The sequence below is a fragment of the Thalassophryne amazonica genome, chromosome 15 (genome assembly GCF_902500255.1).
Source record: "Thalassophryne amazonica chromosome 15, fThaAma1.1, whole genome shotgun sequence".
Classification (NCBI taxonomy): domain Eukaryota; kingdom Metazoa; phylum Chordata; class Actinopteri; order Batrachoidiformes; family Batrachoididae; genus Thalassophryne; species Thalassophryne amazonica.
This window is the reverse complement of record NC_047117.1, coordinates 85,088,395-85,110,170: the sequence shown is the minus strand read 5'-3', so window position 1 is coordinate 85,110,170 and position 21,776 is coordinate 85,088,395. Positions and strand designations below refer to the sequence as shown.

Sequence of the window (21,776 nt, the reverse complement as noted above, 5' to 3'; positions counted from 1 at the left end):
GCAAAAACAAAAAAATGCTGCAAATGGAAAAATTATGCAAAAACAAACAAAACAAAATGGAAGTTGAATAAAAATGGTGGCGTTCGTGCCCCATGTCCGTTTGCAAAAGGCAGATCAACTTGACAGACTGTATTGAGGAAGTTTTTTTTTCTGTTTGCAGCATTTTTCTTTTTGCAGCATTTTTCTGTTTGCAGTGTTTTTCTGTTTGCTGGTGCTTTTTTAAGGGCCCCTTCACACATAGTGTGAATGTGGTCGATTTGAGCATAAAGTGCGCATGAAGCAAGAATCGTGTGCAAAATGTGTAAAATTGTAGCTGCCTCTAATGCATCGTACACCTGCTGCTGCAAGTATTTATGCACACCAGCGGCTGAAAGACAGAGTGTGCGCTGAGCGAACCCATCGAACCCTCTTGCGGCAGGTGTTGGCCAAATTCCAGGTGACACACACGAACATCTCACACCACTCGTTTGGCACTTAGAAAATGTGCGGCCATTTGCACAATTTACACAAAACCAGTCAGAGGACCGTCACTGTTGAGCTGGACGTGAAATCACGAGTATGGAGTTGCAAAAAGCCACACACGTGGTGCATGTGTCTTACAGAAGTCTCCCCGACTCCCCCAACACATCTTGTTTGCCAGGGAGAGCACACTTGCAAAAATGCTTATATGTATGTACTGATCTGATTACATGGGGGCCAGACAGTCTGATTGGACACAGTACGGGGAGGGGCCTGTTAGCTGATCACAGCACACTGACATCTGGATGACAGACACAGAAACCACCGCCAGGACAGTTATATAAATAATTACGACAATACCTAAATACCAATTACAAAACAAATAAGAAAAATGAATGACCACATAACAGAGTTGCACGTTGGTCTGGGCACTGAATAGAAAGGGGGCATGCAGCTGTAAAGATCTCTGCTCCTGCTCTGGACTGCAGTGGCTGCACACCGCACCGCGTCCATGTCTTTGTTGATTTCAGGCATTTTTCTGCATTAATTACAGGCCAGTGATTGTAGTGCAGTGGTAAAGCTGCTGTCTGGTAATCAGAGCATATGGGTTTGAATCCCATGAGTGACATTTTTTTTTTAACCAGGGTTATTTAACCCACGGGGTTCTGTATTGTGCCCCCTTTTATGTATTATTTATAATCAACCCAATGATATTCACTAATTACACAGCTGTTTTTTATTTTATTGTTCTCCACATCAGCAGTGAGTGCAGTGTGTGCAGCTGCACACACTGTGTTCCTGCTCGAATGTCACCGTTGCATGTGCAATCCTGGTGCAATAGTTTGTGTACGCCCGCCCGTCGGTGCAATGTTTTGTGGTTTGCTCATACGAGCTGTGTTGCCGTGAGTCACCGAGTTGTACATATTCGCACTATGTGTGAATTGGCACTAATTTGCAGTGCATTTTGTCTCTTAGGGCCACTTTAGAAAGACGCATAATAGTGTCAAAATCCACCATTTCTAGATCAGTCTGTCATGGTGAGATAAGATGTGTGATCACACCTGATCATATATGTGAAGTAGTCACATCAACAGTAATGTGGAAACAATGTGGTCTTGGTCTGTGTATAACTCACCAACTTTTTCATTTTATTACACACACACACACGTGTGTGTGTGTGTGTGTGTGTGTGTGTGTGTGTGTGTGTGTGTGTGTGTGTGTGTGTGAGAAGAATCAACTTTTTATTATAACTATACCTGACTGATGAAGGTATCAAATGTTTGTGCCAAACCAGTGCCAATGGAAACACCAGTGATATTAAATATCTGCAGTTTAAAAGAAAGAAAGATAATTACTGTCTGCAGACTTAATGTGCAGCAAATCCATTAGACAAACAAACAAATACACTGCTGTGAAAAGTAGAGAATGTAAAAGGGCTGACACTTGATTTAAGTTACACGTTCATGGTAAATCACATTTGGGATCATTCGTCATACATGGGTCACTGAATGGCTAGGTACTATATTGAAATTTGCAAAAGGAAAAAGAAAAAAAATCGGCATCCTCTTTCTGATTTCTTGATATTGCAATATGTAATGTGCCTGTAAGCAGCTCACTGGCAGACCAGTCCTCAAACATGACTGTAAATTTCCAGTGATCTACCATAAATGGCAACTGGTAAACCAACAGCAGTTACAAATTAACACAAACCTGCCACAATGTCAATAACAGTGAAGGCAGAATCCTCATGAAATTGCCATGATTGATTATCTATCAGCAATTATCAAGGCTGAGACAGGCAGTGTTGCCAAATTAAATTTGAAAAGTTACATTATTAGTTACTTTAAACAGTTACATTTTACAGTTACTTCATTAGCAGCTGCAGACAACTTGTTGGCAGCTGCTAAATGAAACTAATAAAGTAACTAGTAATCTAACATGGTTATTTTGAAGACTGAGTATTCAGAAAAGTAACTATTAGTTACTTTGCTGATTAGTAACTGCTGATTACTCAATCTTAAAAGTAACCAAATTAGATTACTAGTTCTCTTATTAGTTACATTATTTATTAATTAAAAGTTATGAAGTAACTGCATACAGCTGCTATTGAAGTAACTGTATAACTAAAAAAGTAACTAATAAAGTAAATTTTCAAAGTAAATTTGGCAACACTGAAAACAAGACAAGTATGCGTGAGGTTTAAGATACCAGCAGAGAGATTTTTCCTCACCGAAATTGCCAGTGATACTCCGGCAAGTTCAGTTTTTCCCAGATGACCACAGAACACTGTGCTGATGACACTGATCGAGAAGATTGTCAACTGTGAGAGAACCTGGAGGACAAAAGCAAACACAACACACATGTTGAAAACAGAACTGCTTCTTTGTTCTTAGAAACGTTTTATTCAGTGTGCACAATATCCAAAGCCCCAGGTTCACGTCCCGCCTGGTCCTTTCTGTATGATGTTTGTATGTTCTCCCTGTGTTTACATGGAATCCCTCTTAGTACTCCAACTTAATCCATTTCCTTAGACATGCAGGTTAGGTGAATTGGTGACTTTAAATTGCCTGTAGGTGTGAGTGAGAGTGTGAATATGTTTGTCTGTACAGGTTGGCCCTGCGTTAGTCTAGTGATCTGCCCAAGATGTCCATCCACCTCTTGCCCAATGACTGATGGCATAGGCTCCAGCCCTTCACAGAATACCATCACTGTGCTATTACAGTAACAGACAAGGCTACACTACAGTGCACTGATACTGGGTGTGTGACCTAAATATTTCGCTGTTCTTTATCTTGGAAACCACCAGTAATTATTCCTGTTTTGTCGGTGATTCACATCACCTAAATGAGAAATTTTGGAGTTGCAGATTAATTCAAACTGTTGTACAATTTAAAACAAGAGCAAGCAGAGATTTCTGATGTCCACCAATCCAGATCACCTCCAAAATTCAGTGGAGTCTTCCATGCCCTAATATCTACCTGTGGTGCAAATTTGGTGAGAATCTGTGAAGTAGTTTTGAAGTAATTCTTCAAATCCTATATAAAATAAAATCTTGATCCAGAATCCGGATTCGGAACTCGATCACCTCCAAAATTAAATGGAGTCTTCCATGGCTTAATATTTAACTGTGGTGAAAATTTTGCCAAAATCTGTGCAGTAGTTTTAAAGTAATCCTGCTAACGGAGAGTCAGACAGACAAATAAATAAAAACTGATGACTGTATTATGTCCTTGGTGGATGTAAAAAAACAAAACAAAACAAAAAAAACACTTATTTTCAAGGTAGTTTACACTTCCACAGGGTTGAGCAGAAACTGGAGATAGTGGTCAACAAGGTAGTTACTGAGATCAGTAACTGGTACAGGAGAGGGCTTGATGTTCTTCATGGGGTTAGTAAGGTTAGATCTTACCCTTATGAAGCACCTCGAGGTGATGTGATTTGGCACTACAAACATAAATTTTATTGAATTCTTTCCCGGCTGCAGCATCACTTCATTGCATAAGTCGTTTCAATATCAATGAAGGTAATGCAGCAGTATTTCTATTGAGACGATCATGTTTGATGGAGAGAGACATCTGGACACAACATACAGGACTTAACAATGCAGCTCTGGTTTTTAGAAATGTTTACTGACTGAATCAGCGGGTCTGTTACACAAAGGGACAGTCCAAAATCAGCAAACAAATCCAGAACATCAGGGAAAAGGCATGGTCGAAAAAACAGGCAGTTGGTCAAAAAACACTAGGAAGCAGGCAAGGATTGGAAACCACAAGGAACAGAGTTGGAAGCGATGTAACAAGGCACAACAATCTGGAGGAGGAGGAGTGCAACCAGTGAAGCTTATATACACCCTCGTGATGAGCTACAGATTAGAAACAGGCATGTGGAAAGCTCCAGAACAGGGTGTGGCCCAGACAGTGTGCACCACCCACCACCAAGCACCAAGAGAGAGACAAGAGAGACAGGGAAAGACAAAGCTCAAGCAGGAAAATCCCATCAAGAGAAAACACACACAGAAAAAGAAATCAAACTAAATTAAGCAGAACTGAACAGAACACATGACACAAAAATCCTGTTCATGACAGAGACTACCTTTGCATTGGTTTTGATCACTGAACAAACTTATTCAAAAAAATCTCAATTATAATGAAAGGCATCAGAGAGCTGATGCTTACTCTTGTGTAACTTCATAATTTTAAATACCTCAAGGCATCACCTGCTTACCTGCTAATAAATACATTTTACTTCCACCACCTATGTTCTATGAAAATTCAGTAGGTATATCTTATATATTATATTCCAATTCTAAGGTGGAACTATGCAAGTATACTAAGATATCTAAATATCTAAAAAGGAAGCATAAAATAGAAGAGTAGAAAATGTTCTATGTTCTGCCTTAGGGCCCTGTCCAACTGGCGTTTAGGAGGATTTGCATATGGATTGCACACAAAATTGGCTCATATTCGCTTAACATCCGCAATATGCGTGAAACATCCTTGTATGAGTCGGCTCACACCCGCACACATCCTCAAATATCTGCAGAGGCACGTTTTTCCATTGCCAGGATTTTTGAGCTGCACAAAATTTTGGCTGCGGATGACATCCGCTTTACATACTCCATACATACTCAATACATACATATACATACTCAGTCTATGTGCTATATAGTCGCTGTCATCTGTTGATATCCGCAACTGACAGTGATTTGCGGCTTGGCAGCGGACTGGGACAGTGTATAAAACAGATATTTTGCTTGCCCATCATGTCCACATCATGAAGTAAAATGAGTTGTAGCGCCTGCATACAGATTGGTCACGAATAAAGCATTTTTATTACGTCTGCTTTGCATCTGATTTGCGGAAAATGCAAATAAGATGTGCTATGTTCACAGCTGGACGCCGTTCTTTGTTCTACCGGCTGCCATGCACTCTGTGCTGGATGCTGCATATATAAAATTATTATTTCGTGGCAGATTAATCATTTTATTGTGCAAATTGGCTATTGAAAATGGTTCTAATCACCTTCTGAATCACAGGAAGCTGCAGCTTGTTAGCCGTTCGCGCGCATGTCAGGAAAACTGTAACGAACACTACATAGGTGAGACGAAGCAACCTTTACATAAAAGGCTATACCAGCACCACAGAGCGGGCACCAGTGGACCTCAGTCTGGAGTTCATCTCCACCTTAAAGACACTAACCACACGTTTGAGGACAAGGAAGTTAAAATATTTGCCAGAGAGAAGAAATAGTTTGAGAGAGGGGACAAGGAGGCATTCTTTGTGAAATGTTTGAAACCCAGCCTTAACCGGGGAGGGGGTCTGAGACACGCTTTATCCCCTGTTTCCAATGGGGTACTCAGGTCAAAGCAGTTTCAGTCTTTTGTTCATGGTAATGAGTCATTCACATCATCAGCAGAGTCGTCAAGGGAGCCATCATGAGAGGGTCCGTCCCATCATTAGGAGGGACAGCTGCCCTTGCATTAGGAGGGTGCTAACTAGAGCACAATAGGTGCTAATTAGAGCTATTGTTTAGTCACTAGCCTATAGCAGTCTGCCTCTCAGCAGGAGGGGTCTGGTTAGGTTTAAAACTCCAGCTTTGGTGACTTCTTGATTATTCTTCTCTACAAGAGTCAAGACAGAAGTCAGACCACCAGAGCAAGAATTTTAGCTGAGGAAGCTTCTGCGATTTGAAGCGAAATGTCCTCGCATCAAGCAACCCAGTCCAGTCGAAGATTTAAGCTTCTCTACAATGGAAACTTGTAAGATCTGAAATCTTGAAGACAACGGAACATGACCTTGATCCCATGCAATTCACTTATAGGCCCAACAGTGGAGTAGAAGATGCTACAGTCACTTTATTAAATTTGCTTTTTAAACATCTGGAGGGGAAAGGAACACATGCAAGACTTTTATTTATTGACTTTTCATCTGATTTTAATACAATCCAGCCCCATGTGTTAGCCTTGAGGCTTTTACAACATTTTAAAGTAAGTAACAATCTTGTGGGCTGGATTTTGAATTTTTTAACTGGCAGGACACAGAGAGTGAGCGTGAACGGAACTGTTTCGGATCAGGTTATATCCTCCACTGGTTCCCCACAAGGATGTGTGCTCTCTCTGCTTTTGTTCATCCTCTATACAAACATGTGCCGTAGCAGCAAAGAGGATAGAACTATTTTAAAGTATGCAGATGACACAGTTATTGTCAGCCTGCTGAAAGACAGTGATAGGAGTCACGGCCCAGTTGTCACTGATTTTCTTGACTGGTGCCGTAAGTCTTTTCTTGAGATGAACATCTCTAAAACAAAAGACATGATTATTAACTTTCATAAAAATAGTGCTCCCAGTCAAGAGGCAACAGTTTTGAAAGGTCAAACAGTGGAGTGTGTCAACACATATAAATATCTTGGAACTGTCATTGATGACAAACTGAACTTTGAGGCAAACTGTGATGCTGTGTACAAAAAGGGACGCCAGCGCCTCTATTGTTTGAGGAAACTGTCCACTTTTAACACTGACAGAACCATGCTGACCTTGTTTTTTCGTACTTTTATAGAATCAGTTTTATCCTTCTGTCTTGTTTCATGGTTTGGAAGCATGTCCCTCAAAAACAAAAATTGTTCAAACCAAATTGTGAAATGTTTGAGTAAGCTGATTGGAGAGTCTCAGCTTCAGCCAGAATCCCTGTATATCAAACAGATACAGAGGATCACTGGTTCCATTCTGAGAGATGAGTCCCACCCTCTTCATTCGGGGTTTTCACATATCCCATAATCCCTTGTGTTCCATAGAGTCGCTGCAGTCAAAACAACATAGAGAATCCAGACGATGACAATTGTAAATGAATATTATACGAGGTCCGTTAGAAAAGTATCGGACCTTTTTATTTTTTTCAAAAACCATATGGATTTGAATAACGTGTGATTGCATCAGCCAAGCTTGAACCTTCGTGCGCATGCGTGAGTTTTTTCACGCCTGTCGGTTGCGTCATTCGCCTGTGAGCAGGCTTTGAGTGAGCACTGGTACACCCCTCTCATCTTTAAGGAAATGGCGGAATGATTTGGAGCTTTGCTGCATAATTTTTTTCCTGAAACTGTGAGAGACCTCCAGGTGGACACCATTCGGAAAATTAATATGGCTTTCAGGGACGATTTTATGGGGATTACACAGATTAAGGAGTGCTCCAGCCGGTTTAAAGACCACCCACAGCGTCTGAGAGCGCGGCGCGCTCTGAGCGCCAATCAACAGGCTCAAATCGAGCTGAAACAACCAGATCATTTCCAACGTGAAGGCTTTGTTGATTCGGGATGTCGTCTGACTTTCACAAAAAGGCAGAAGGCGTGGACATCAGCACTTTTTCGGCACATTCCACTGTTACAGGAGTTTTTTTCATGGAAAACGAAGAGGATGAATGCTCCACCGTGCCGCTCAGGGCGCGGGACAAAACCACCTCCATGTTGGTCTCTCAGGACGGCTTTCAGGTGGCTTTCAGACGGCTTCCGGTTGCTTTTCAGTCGTGTGAAAAGCAACCGGCTCTCTCGGCTTTCAGTGCTTACCAGTCCAGTAAGTATCAGTGAAATTGTGGAGAGCTGAGCATGTCCAAACTTGTCCTCTGACACTCTGAAACGGAGGTGTTCCTTTGTCTCGCTTCCAAAGCGAATCGGTCTTTACGCGTGAACCCTCCGCGCAGCTTTCCATGACAAAATCTCTTGTTAAAAGTGAAATCTGCCGGAAAATGGCTGATGTCCAGCTCTTGTGATAACCAGAGAAAGAGCACACGACGGTCTCGTATCCACAGAGCCATCTGTTTAGAAATGGTCCGGTGGCTTGTGCCGCGTCGTCGCAGCTTGGAGCGCGGCGTGCTGAGCATCCTTAAAGGGGTCCTTAAAGCTGTACTAACAGACCATATTCTCTGTGAAGCCCGTAAAATTTTCACCAAAAGCCAGATCAATTTTTCGAATGGTTTCCAGGTGCCAGTCTCTAACAGCTTCTGAAAAAATTTTGATGGAAAAAAAACCCAAATCATTCCACCATTTAACAGACAATGAAAATCCAATGACGGGGTGGGACCACTCCTTCCACAAGGCGTGCTCACAGGCGAATGATGTCATCGACAGGCGTGGAAAAAGTCACGCATGCTCAAGAGGGTTCAAGCATGTCTGACGTGAAAACATATGAATCAAATCCATATAGTTAAAAAAAAAAAAAAAAGGTACGATACTTTATGGACAGACCTCGTATGTATTTATTTTTTGTATAGTCTCTTTTACCTTGTTTTTATGAACAGCACATTTTTAATTTTATTTATTTATTTAGTTTTTATCCTTTTGGCTTGGTATATGTTTTTAGACTTTTTATCTATTGATGTTTTAACTCATCTTGCTTTTATTTTACTTTGGGGCCGTCCTTGTTGTTCTTTTAGCTTTTTAGCACTGTTGTCGCTTTGTCTTGTTCTGTGTTTTGCTGTGTGTTTACCAAACAAGATGACTCACTTACTGTAAACTAATTTTACCCAAGGGTATAAGAATAAACTGAATCTGAATCTATAATATGTACATTATTGAGTTTTCTGTGTTATGTAATGAACACCAGCTAAAATCTAAATATACAGCTTTGCAGTAGTGGCTTGCTGAATTTGACTCACTCCCAAATGCACAACCAGTAACACTGGACATATGTTTGAGCATGTTAATTTCCTCTCAACAACCGCAGCGACTGCAGTTCACCTCACATTACTAAGCTCAGCTACATTGCTGCTATGCTCAGTCACATGACTGTGACCAAGATGAATAATAAGACTGGCACGATAAACTAACAAAGGTTCTGTTTTACAGAAGAAAACGCCATGAGGCAGAATTATGGCAAATTAATATAATGATCATATTCTGCACTGTCTGGTCCCCACAGTGGACATACTTCATCATGATGCTCCTCTTCGTAGGGGAGACTCATGTCACATGGTCAAAGAAAGACCTTTGAACATGTGACATTGTACAGCACTGATTTACACATGACCCAGCGATCATCATTGCCTACCTTTATATGACAAAGCAACAAATAAAATAAAAATATTTTAGCAGAATAGTTTCTTATAGTTTTTCATAAAAAGACTTATAGAGCTTCTTAGGGCAAAGATATGTTGATAAAATCAGTGTTAAATACTATACTTCACACATACTCGCTCATCTTCAGCCGCTTACTCCAGTTAAGGGAGGCTGGAGCCTAACCCAGCAGTCAGGGCGCGAGCACAGGGTTCACTCTGGACAGGCCAACCAGTCTATCACAGGGCCATAAATACGATACTTAGCCCCTTAAATTATTATATCATATCAATAAAAACAATACAAACACCTTAAAAAAGCAAAAGGGGTCCACCATAACAACTGTACATGCCTGTCAATTTTTTTTTCTTTGTAATAAATTTCTTTTGAGAGTGGCTTCAGGCCACACTCATAAAAAATATATTTATTTATGACTCAACACCTTGTAACTGAAGATGGTGAACTGTGACTGGAGACAACATTAAGTTTGCAGTCAAAGGCTCACGATAGAGCAGAACACAGAAAAACTGTGTTAAAAAGAAGACATGGAACCTTGGCTTGGTTCCATGAACTTCCGGCAAGAGGTGGTGCTTTGGGATTGATGAGCAAAAGTTTTAAATATTCATGTGTAATATTCTAGATTTCTTTTTTCATTTACATTCGATGATCTCAAACATTCTTAAGAATCCCACACATTTGAGTACTTTTCAAGACACTGTATATAGAATGCACAGCTCAACAACTGGGATGTAAAGAAAAAAAAACCCTTAAAAGCACCTTTTCATATAAATATTTTATTCTACTGTGTACTGTCGCGTCTTACCACTGGACCTGCTAGTTTGACAAGTTCCATGAACTCATTCCAGTACTTCACAGGTATAAAGTTCTGAATGGTCTTCGGGTATTTTCTGCAGCAGTCACTGGATCCCCGACTGTCACAAGCTGCTTCACCTGCTCCTGACTCTTCTTCCATATTGGGTGGACATTTTGAAGCAGTTTCTGTTTTAGAGTCATCCATATCAGAACGACAGCACAGCACAGTCTGCTCCAACTGGTTTCCTATAACTAGTAACACCACGTAATGAGTCTTGCATGTTTGCACTGAATGTCATGTGAACAGGTACTAAAGAAAAAAAAAAACTTTTCTGTATGCAGAAATCCTGAATGAACACAACTAATTAACACTTGCACCTGGGGGATGTTTCAGAAAGGAGGTTGAACAAACTGAATGTAAACCTGAGGGCTCCTTCACACATAAAATGAAAGACGCAGAAACTGGAACACAATCCAGGAACCAAACATGAAATGGGAAACCACGAACCATCGTGTGTGTGCACAAACACAGTGCGAGCAGCTGTGACATGTTGCTCCACATTGAACAGCTGATGTGGAAAAAAATAAAATAAAATGCAGCTGTATAATTAGAGAATATCACTGGGTTGATATAATCAATAAATTAAAGGGGACACAATGTAAAACCTTGCAGTTAATTAACCCTGGTTAAAAAAAAAAAAATGCCACTCAGAATTAAAACCTAAATTTACAAAAGCTCTGATTACCACACAGAAGCTTTACCACTGTGCTACAATCACTGTGTTATAACAGGAACGTAAAATAACTAAAATCAACAAGGAGATAAACAGATTTTTTTAAAGAGAAAAAAGCACCATGATAACTGACAAAATGCAGTTTGTTACGTGTATTTCTGCTGATACATGACTGAAAGTGGCATATTTGTGGCACTGTTGGCTTGTCCTGCAGCGCGCCGTTCACAGGACACGTGTGTCCACCATTTAACACATACATTGTTTTCCCTCCCATGGGTTACACAATGTATTTGAGACATCACAATCATCACAGCTGTAATACTAGACTTGCAGGTGCGGACAGCGTGCTGCTTGCCCATGTCAAGTTGATGCATGTGACAGGGCCAGTGCGCTGCCACCATGTCCACAGCATTTCCTTCTGGAGGTGGAATTACGTGGCAACAGTGTACCCAGCCGGCACAATAGAGAAAAAATAACCGTGCCCTGTGCCTCATGCCACGTGACATGCAGTTTAAATGTGACACGTTATTTAAAAACACTGCAGTAAAATAAAAACCATCACAGAGGTCCTTGGGGCAGCTGATCTGCTCTGTGTCAGACTGATCCTGCAAGAGCTCAGAAGCTAAGCAGTGCGGCACCTGATTAGTACTTAGATGGGAGACCTATTTGGAACACCAGCGGCTGCGTGTGTTTCTCCAGGTTACACTGGAGTTGTGTCAGGAAGGGCATCCGGTGTAAAACTTGTGCCAAATACCAATGCAGATCTGGCTGTATCTGCTCTGGCATCCCCGAACAAAAAATGGAAGCAGGTGAACAGACAACAACAACAACAGAGATCCTTGGGGACCAGTGTTTCATTGAATGTGGATACTGTTGTGAGTTTACAACATGTTTATTAAAAAGATGGCAGGGATTACCTGGTGGAACTGAATGCAGTACATTGTGAACCTGAGGTGCTGCATATTGTTTGAATTTCATCTTGTGAGGCAGAGATTATCTGAAACGAGTATCTGAAAATCAGACACAGAATCACGTTTATTGCAAAGTAAGTTTTCACATACAAGAAATTTGCTTCAGTGTTTTGTACAGAACAAAAATCATAGACAGAATAAAACCAGTACTATAATTTAAGGAGTCGTGTGAGTGTGAGTAGTGTGAGACAGTGTCAGTGGCCCTCACAACGAGGCCAATTGTAGATGGGAAAAGCAGTTAAATGTTGGGAAAGTGTAGGTACACGGACCCACAACAGGGCGCGCAAATGAACGGACAATGGAGGAAGTCAAATAACAACACTTTACTGTTGTGAATGGGCACAACAAACACAACAGATTACAACAATAGACAAAAAGCCAAATCACAAAAGGTGTCGTGTGGGCAGGCTCGAAGATAGAAGACGTCTGTCCAGAGTAGAACCGGAACCACACGATTTTCTCCGCCACCAGACCCCGGGAATACTGGAGCCGCCAAGTCCCGAACTCCCAGGTGGCCACTGCCTCCGCGTGTCGGACCTGGTACTGCTGGCGAGGAACAAAAAAACAATTAAATGTGGGCGCGTTTGCACCCAGCAATCCACACGGCAGGAAAACTACCTCCACCTCTCATTGGAAAAAGAGTCTGCTATACAATGCACAAAAGTCACAAAAGGTTACTGTCGAAAGATCACACAGTCAGCTGAGAACGTTACCTTCCAGGTAGAGCGATATCTCGGCAAAGAGGTGGAGACGTCGTCCTGCTGATGTACCCCTGCTGATCAGGTGATTGGTAACAGCTGTTGCAGGTGATGCGTGACAGCTGTCACCCTGGCTGCTCCTGTGAGGCGGCTGCGCCCTCTGGTGCCTGGCGCCCGCACTCCAGACAGGGCGCCCTCTGGTGGTGGGCCAGCAGTACCTCCTCTTCTGGCGGCCCACACAACAGGACCCCCCCCTCAACGGGCGCCTCCTGGTGCCCGACCAGGCTTGTCCGGGTGGCGGCGGTAGAAATCGGCCAGGAGGGCCGGGTCCAGGATGAAGCTCACCCAGGAGTGTTCTTCAGGACCGTACCCCTCCCAGTCCACCAAATACTGGAAGCCCCGGCACCATCCTATGGACATCCAAGAGCCGGCGTACAGTCCAAGCCGGCTCGCCATCGATGATCCGGGCAGGAGGCGGCGCCGGACCCGGAGTACAGAGGGGTGAGGTGTGATGCGGTTTAACTCGGGACACATGAAACACAGAATGGATCCGCAGTGAGGCCGGAAGCTGAAGCCTCACTGCGGCTGGACTGATGACCTTAAGGATCTTGAAGGGACCGATGTAACGGTCCTGTAGCTTGGGGGAGTCCACTTTGAGGGGAATGTCCTTTGTGGATAACCACACCTCCTGCCCTGGCCGATACGCAGGGGCCGGGGTCCGCCGACGGTCTGCATGGGCTTTTGCCCTCGTCCGGGCCTTTAGCAAAGCAGAACGGGCGGCACGCCACACCCGACGGCACTTCCGTAGATGGGCCTGGACCGAGGGCACACCGACCTCTCCCTCAACCACCGGAAACAACGGGGGCTGATACCCCAGACACACCTCAAAAGGGGAGAGGCCGGTGGCTGAAGACACCTGGCTGTTATGGGCATACTCGATCCAGGCCAAATGGGTACTCCAGGCCGCCGGGTGCGCGGCAGTCACGCAGCGCAAAGCCTGTTCCACCTCCTGTTTTACTTGTTCTGCTTGCCCGTTGGTCTGAGGGTGGTACCCGGACGAGAGACTCACCGTGGCCCCCAGTTCCCGGTAGAAGCTCCTCCAGACTGCGAGGAGAACTGGGGACTGCGATCGGAGACGATGTCTGTTGGAATCCCATGCAGCCGGACGACGTGGTGGACCAGGAGGTCCGCTGTCTCCTGGGCTGTTGGGAGCTTCGGGAGGGCCACGAAGTGGGCCGCCTTGGAGAATCGGTCCACTATCGTGAGGATGGTGGTGTTACCCTGGGACAGCGGGAGGCCCGTGACAAAATCCAGGCCGATGTGGGACCAGGGGCGATGAGGCACGGGCAGCGGCTGGAGTAGTCCTGATGCCCTGCGATGGTCAGCCTTGCCCCTGGCGCAGGTGGTGCAGGCCTGGATATAATCCCGGACGTCGGCCTCTAGGGACGCCCACCAGAAGCGCTGCCGGACAACTGCCACGGTTCTTCGCACCCCTGGATGACAGGAGAGCTTGGAGCCATGACAGAAGTCCAGGACTGCAGCCCTAGCTTCTGGTGGGACGTATAGTTTGTTCTTCAGCCCAGTTCCGGGGTCCGGGCTTCGTTCCAGGGCCTCCCGGACGGTTCTCTCTATGTCCCAGGTGAGGGTGGCCACGATAGTGGACTCCGGGATGATGGGTTCCGGTGGATCCGACAACTCCGCTTTGACTTCATCTTCATGTACCTGGGACAAGGCATCCGATCTCTGGTTTTTGGTCCCGGGACGGTAGGTGATCCGGAAGTCAAAACGGCCGAAGAACAGTGACCAGCGGGCTTGCCTGGGGTTCAGCCGCTTGGCGGCTTTAAATCAGAAGTGCCTGACTCCGTGGTATAACTCACAAACTCACAGCTTAAAGCAGATAACCCGTAAGTTGGAGAGGAAATGGCGTCTCACTAATTTAGAAGATCTTCACTTAGCCTGGAAAAAGAGTCTGTTGCTCTATAAAAAAAGCCCTCCGTAAAGCTTCTTTCTACTCATCACTAATTGAAGAAAATAAGAACGACCCCAGGTTTCTTTTCAGCACTGTAGCCAGGCTGACAAAGAGTCAGAGCTCTATTGAGCTGAGTATTCCATTAACTTTAACTAGTAATGACTTCATGACTTTCTTTGCTAACAAAATTTTAACTATTAGAGAAAAAATTACTCATAACCATCCCAAAGACGTATCGTTATCTTTGGCTGCTTTCAGTGATGCCGGCATTTGGTTAGACTCTTTCTCTCCGATTGTTCTGTCTGAGTTATTTTCATTAGTTACTTCATCCAAACCATCAACATGTTTATTAGACCCCATTCCTACCAGGCTGCTCAAGGAAGCCCTACCATTATTTAATGCTTCGATCTTAAATATGATCAATCTATCTTTGTTAGTTGGCTATGTACCACAGGCTTTTAAGGTGGCAGTAATTAAACCATTACTTAAAAAGCCATCACTTGACCCAGCTATCTTAGCTAATTATAGGCCAATCTCCAACCTTCCTTTTCTCTCAAAAATTCTTGAAAGGGTAGTTGTAAAACAGCTAACTGATCATCTGCAGAGGAATGGTCTATTTGAAGAGTTTCAGTCAGGTTTTAGAATTCATCATAGTACAGAAACAGCATTAGTGAAGGTTACAAATGATCTTCTTATGGCCTCGGACAGTGGACTCGTCTCTGTGCTTGTTCTGTTGGACCTCAGTGCTGCTTTTGATACTGTTGACCATAAAATTTTATTACAGAGATTAGAGCATGCCATAGGTATTAAAGACACTGCGCTGCGGTGGTTTGAATCATATTTGTCTAATAGATTACAATTTGTTCATGTAAATGGGGAATCTTCTTCACAGACTAAAGTTAATTATGGAGTTCCACAAGGTTCTGTGCTAGGACCAATTTTATTCACTTTATACATGCTTCCCTTAGGCAGTATTATTAGACGGTATTGCTTAAATTTTCATTGTTACGCAGATGATACCCAGCTTTATCTATCCATGAAGCCAGAGGACACACACCAATTAGCTAAACTGCAGGATTGTCTTACAGACATAAAGACATGGATGACCTCTAATTTCCTGCTTTTAAACTCAGATAAAACTGAAGTTATTGTACTTGGCCCCACAAATCTTAGAAACTTGGTGTCTAACCAGATCCTTACTCTGAATGGCATTACCCTGACCTCTAGTAATACTGTGAGAAATCTTGGAGTCATTTTTGATCAGGATATGTCATTCAAAGCGCATATTAAACAAATATGTAGGACTGCTTTTTTGCATTTACGCAATATCTCTAAAATCAGAAAGGTCTTGTCTCAGAGTGATGCTGAAAAACTAATTCATGCATTTATTTCCTCTAGGCTGGACTATTGTAATTCATTATTATCAGGTTGTCCTAAAAGTTCCCTAAAAAGCCTTCAGTTAATTCAAAATGCTGCAGCTAGAGTACTGACGGGGACTAGAAGGAGAGAGCATATCTCACCCATATTGGCCTCTCTTCATTGGCTTCCTGTTAATTCTAGAATAGAATTTAAAATTCTTCTTCTTACTTATAAGGTTTTGAATAATCAGGTCCCATCTTATCTTAGGGACCTCATAGTACCATATCACCCCAATAGAGCGCTTCGCTCTCAGACTGCAGGCTTACTTGTAGTTCCTAGGGTTTGTAAGAGTAGAATGGGAGGCAGAGCCTTCAGCTTTCAGGCTCCTCTCCTGTGGAACCAGCTCCCAATTCAGATCAGGGAGACAGACACCCTCTCTACTTTTAAGATTAGGCTTAAAACTTTCCTTTTTGCTAAAGCTTATAGTTAGGGCTGGATCAGGTGACCCTGAGCCATCCCTTAGTTATGCTGCTATAGACTTAGACTGCTGGGGGGTTCCCATGATGCACTGAGTGTTTCTTTCTCTTTTTGCTCTGTATGCACCACTCTGCATTTAATCATTAGTGATTGATCTCTGCTCCCCTCCACAGCATGTCTTTTTCCTGGTTCTCTCCCTCAGCCCCAACCAGTCCCAGCAGAAGACTGCCCCTCCCTGAGCCTGGTTCTGCTGGAGGTTTCTTCCTGTTAAAAGGGAGTTTTTCCTTCCCACTGTAGCCAAGTGCTTGCTCACAGGGGGTCGTTTTGACCGTTGGGGTTTTACATAATTATTGTATGGCCTTGCCTTACAATATAAAGCGCCTTGGGGCAACTGTTTGTTGTGATTTGGCGCTATATAAAAAAAAATTGATTGATTGATTGATTATTCTGCTAAAATATTTTCATTTTATTTGTTACTTTGTCATATAAACGTAGGCAATGATGATCGCTGAGCTTAGTAATGTGAGGTGAACTGCAGTCGCTGCGGTTGTTGAGAGGAAATTAACATGCTCAAACATATGTCCAGTGTTACTGGTTGTGCATTTGGGAGTGAGTCAAATTCAGCAAGCCACTACTGCAAAGCTGTATATTTAGATTCTGTGTGACTGGTTTGCTGAGATGCTTTTAGATGGTGTTCATTACATATCACAGAAAACTCATTAATGTACATATTACACTATGTATTATATCCTTTTAAAGCTCGCTGGCTGTGATTAAATAAACAAATGTATATAATCATGATATTCCAGATGATAAAATGTTATGATGCTCCTTTTCTTGGTCAGAGAAGTCACATGTATTAAAAAAAAAAAAAAAAAAAAGAATAGAAAACCTACCTTGAAAATTAAAGTGTTTTTTTTTTTACATCCACTAAGGATGTAATACAGTCATCAGTTTTTATTTATTTGTCTGTCTAACTCCCCGTTAGCAGGATTACTTTAAAAATACTGCACAGATTTTGGTGAAATTTTCACCACAGTTAAATATTAAGCCATTCAATTTTGGATGTGATCTAGTTCCAAATCCAGATTCTGGATCAAGATTTCACTTTATATAGGATTTTAAGAATTACTTCAAAACTACTTCACATATTCTCACCAAATTTGCACCACAGATAGATATTAGGGCATGGAAGACTCCATGAATTTTGGAGGTGATCTGGATTGGTGGACATCAGAAATCTCTGAATGCTCTTGTTTTAAATTGTACAACAGTTTGAATTAATCTGCAACTCCAAAATTTCTCATTTAGTTGATGTGAATCACAGACAAAACAGGAATAACTACTGGTGGTTTCCAAGATAAAGAACAGTGAAATATTTAGGTCACACACCCAGTATCAGTGCACTGTAGTGTAGCCTTGTCTGTTACTGTAATAGCATTCTGTGAAGGGCTGGAGCCTATGCCATTGGTCATTGGGTCAAGAGGTGGATAGACATCTTGGGCAGATCACCAGACTATCGCAGAGCCAACATGTACAGACAAACACATTCACACTCTCACTCACACCTATGGCCAATTTAGAGTCACCAATTCACCTAACCTGCATGTCTGTGGAAGTGGATTAAGTTGGAGTACTAAGAGGGATTCCATGCAAACACAGGGAGAACATGCAACCATCACACAGAAAGGACCAGGCGGGACGTGAACCTGGGGCTTTGGATATTATGCACACTGAATAAAAAGTTTCTAAGAACAAAGAAGCAGTTCGGTTTTCAACAAGTGATTTGTGTTTGCTTTTGTCCTCCAGGTTCTCTCACATTTGACAACCTTCTCGATCAGTGTCATCAGCACAGTGTTCTGTGGTCATTTGGGAAAAACTGAACTTGCCGGAGTATCACTGGCAATTTCGGTGAGGAAAAATCTCTCTGCTGGTATCTTAAACCTCACGCATACTTGTCCTGTTTTCAATGTTGTCAAAGTTACTTTGAAAAGTTACTTGATTAGTGACTTTTTAGTTACTTTATACAGTTACTTCATTAGTAGCTTTATGCAGTTACTTTTACAGTTACTTCATTAGCAGCTTTATGCAGTTACTTTTTAGTTACTTCATTAGCAGCTTTATGCAGTTACTTTTTAGTTACTTTTTACAGTTACTTTATACAGTTCATAAGGAGCTGCTGACAACTTTAAAGTAATAAATAATGTAACTAATAAGATAACTAGTAATCTAATTTGGTTACTTTTAAGATTGAGTAATCAGCAGTTACTAACCAGCAAAGTAACTAATAGTTACTTTTCTGAATACTCAGTCTTCAAAATAACCATGTTAGATTACTAGTTACTTTATTAGTTTCATTTAGCAGCTGCCAACAAGTTGTCTGCAGCTGCGAATGAAGTAACTGTAAAATGTAACTGATTAAAGTAACTAATAACGTAACTTTTCAAATTTAATTTGGCAACACTGCCTGTCTCAGCCTTGATAATTGCTGATAGATAATCAATCATGGCAATTTCATGAGGATTCTGCCTTCACTCTTATTGACATTGTGGCAGGTTTGTGTTAACTTTTAACTGCTGTTGGTTTACCAGTTGCCATTTATGGTAGATCACTGGAAATTTACAGTCATGTTTGAGGACTGGTCTGCCAGTGAGCTGCTTACAGGCACATTACATATTGCAATATCAAGAAATCAGAAAGAGGATGCCAATTTTTTTCTTTTTCCTTTTGCAAATTTCAATATAGTACCTAGCCATTCAGCAACCCATGTATGACGAATGATCCCAAATGTGATTTACCATGATGAATGTGTAACTTAAATCAAGTGTCAGCCCTTTTACATTCTTTACTTTTCACAGCAGTGTATTTGTTTGTTTGTCTAATGGATTTGCTGCACATTAACTCTGCAGACAGTAATTATCCTTCTTTCTTTTAAAACTGCAGATATTTAATATCACTGGTGTTTCCATTGGCAGTGGTTTGGCACAACCATTTGATACCTTCATCAGTCAGGTATAGTTACAATAAAAAGTTTATTCTTCTCTCTCTCACACACACACACACACAAAATGAAAGAGTTATGCACAGACCAAGACCACATTGTTTCCACATTACTGTTGATGTGACTACTTCACATATATGATGAGATGTGATCACACGTCTTGTCTCACCATGACAAATTGATCTAGAAATGGTGGATTTTGACACTATTATGCATCTTTCTAGAGTGGTCCAAAGAGACCAAATGCACTGCAAATTAGTGCTAATTCACACAGTGCAAATATGTACAACTTAGGGTGACTCACGGCAACACAGCTCATATCAGCGAACCACCAAACATTGCACCGACAGGCAGGTGTACACGAACCATTGCACCAGGATTGCGCATGCAACAGTGTCATTCAAGCAGGAACACAGTGCGTGCAGCTGCACCACATCTCACCACTGATGTGGAGAACAATAAAATAATAAACAGCTGTGTAATTAGTGAATATCACTGGGTTGATTATAAATAATACATAAAAGGGTCACAATACAGAACACCGCAGGTTAAATAACCCTGGTTAAAAAAAAAAATGCCACTCATGGGATTCAAACCCATATGCCCTGATAACCAGACAGCAGTTTTACCACTGTGCTACAATCACTGGCATGTAATTAATGTGGAGAAATGCCTGAAATCAACAAAGACATGGATGCAGTGCGCCGTGTGCAGCAACTGCAGCCCGGAGCAGGAGCAGAGATCTTTACAGCTGCATGCCCCCCTTTCTATTTGGTGCCCAGACCAACATGCCACTCTGTTATGTGGTCATTCATTTTTCTTATTTGTTTTGTAATTGGCATGTAGGTATTGGCGTAATTATTTATGTAACTGTCCTGGCGGTGGTTTCTCTGTCTGTCATCCAGATGTCAATGTGCTGTGATCAGCTGACAGGCCCCTCCCCATACTGTGTCCAATCAGAATGTCTGGCCCCCATGTAATCAGATATGTACATACATATAAGCATTTTTGCAAGTGTGCTCCCCCTGGTAAACAAGATGTGTTGGGGGAGTTGGGGAGACTTGTGCAAGACACATGCACCACATGTGTGTGGCTTTTTGCAACTCCACACTCGTGGGAGCACGAGACAGATTTCACGTCCAGCTCAACAGTGACTGTCTGCTGACTGGTTTTGCCATAGTGCAAATGGCTGCACATTTTCTAAGTGCCAAACAAGTGGTGTTAGATGTCCGTGTGTGTCACCTGGAATTTGGCCAACACCTGCTGCAAGGGGGTTCGATGGGTTTGCACAGTGCACACTCTGTCTTTCAGCTGCTGGTGTGCGTAAATACTTGCAGCAACAGGTGTGTGACGCATTAGAGGCAGCTACGATTTTACACGTTGTGCACACAATTCTTGCTTCATGCACACTTTATGCTCAAATCAACCAAATTCACACTATGTATGAAGGGGCCCTTAAAAAAGCACCAGCAAACAGAAAAACACTGCAAACAGAAAAAAAAAAAAAAAAAACTTCCTCAATACAGTCTGTCAAGTTGATCTGCGGTTTGCAAACGGACATGGGGCAGGACCGCCACCATTTTTTTTTCAACTTCCGTTATGTTTTGTTTGTTTTTGCAACATTTTTCCATTTGCAGTGTTTTTTTTTTGTTGTTGTTTTTTTTGCAGTGTTTTTCTGTGTGCTGGGGTTTTCATAAGTTGCAGTGCATTTACTTCAGTGTTTTCTTTTTCCAACTTCTGTTTTGTTTTGTGTACTTTTGCAGTGTTGTTCTGTTTGCAGTATTTTTTGTTTGTTTTTCTTTTGCTGCATTTTTCTGTTTGCCCCGTTTTTCTGTTTGCAGCATTTTTGTTTTGCAGCATTTTTCTGTTTGCCGCGTTTTTCTGTTTGCAGGGATTATTTTAATTTTATTTATTTATTTTTTGCATTTTTGCTGGTGTTAAATTGCAGTGCAGTGCATTTACTACAGTCTGGGGCAGGACCGCCACCATTTTTTTTCCAACTTCCATTTTGTTTTGTGTGCTTTTGCAACGTTTTTCTGTTTGCAGTGTTTTTTTTTTTTTTTGGGAGCCTTTTTCTGTTTGCAGCGGTTATTTTATTTTTTTGCAGCGTTTTTTTTGTTTGCTTTGTTTTGTGATTGCTGGTGTTTTCTTAAGTTGCAGTGCATTTGGCCTCTTAGGGCCACCGTATCTTTCACACCAAATGCAAAAACATGGCGCGCATTGCTCTAACACAAAAGTCCCTCACAGAGGCGTGAG

General features: G+C 42.2%; 1 protein-coding gene across 1 annotated transcript in view; it reads right to left on the bottom strand.

The window, feature by feature from the left end:
* LOC117526660 (multidrug and toxin extrusion protein 1-like) overlaps positions 1–10,471 on the bottom strand; it is a 98,288-nt gene extending 87,817 nt beyond the window's left edge. The window contains exons 1-3 of the mRNA XM_034188714.1: positions 10,322–10,471; positions 2,690–2,791; positions 1,716–1,784 (exon numbers count right to left, since the gene is read on the bottom strand). Of these exons, the coding sequence (XP_034044605.1) occupies positions 1,716–1,784; positions 2,690–2,791; positions 10,322–10,471 (321 nt within the window). The remainder of the gene's footprint in view (positions 1–1,715; positions 1,785–2,689; positions 2,792–10,321) is intronic.
* Between the last annotated feature and the right edge of the window lie 11,305 nt (positions 10,472–21,776).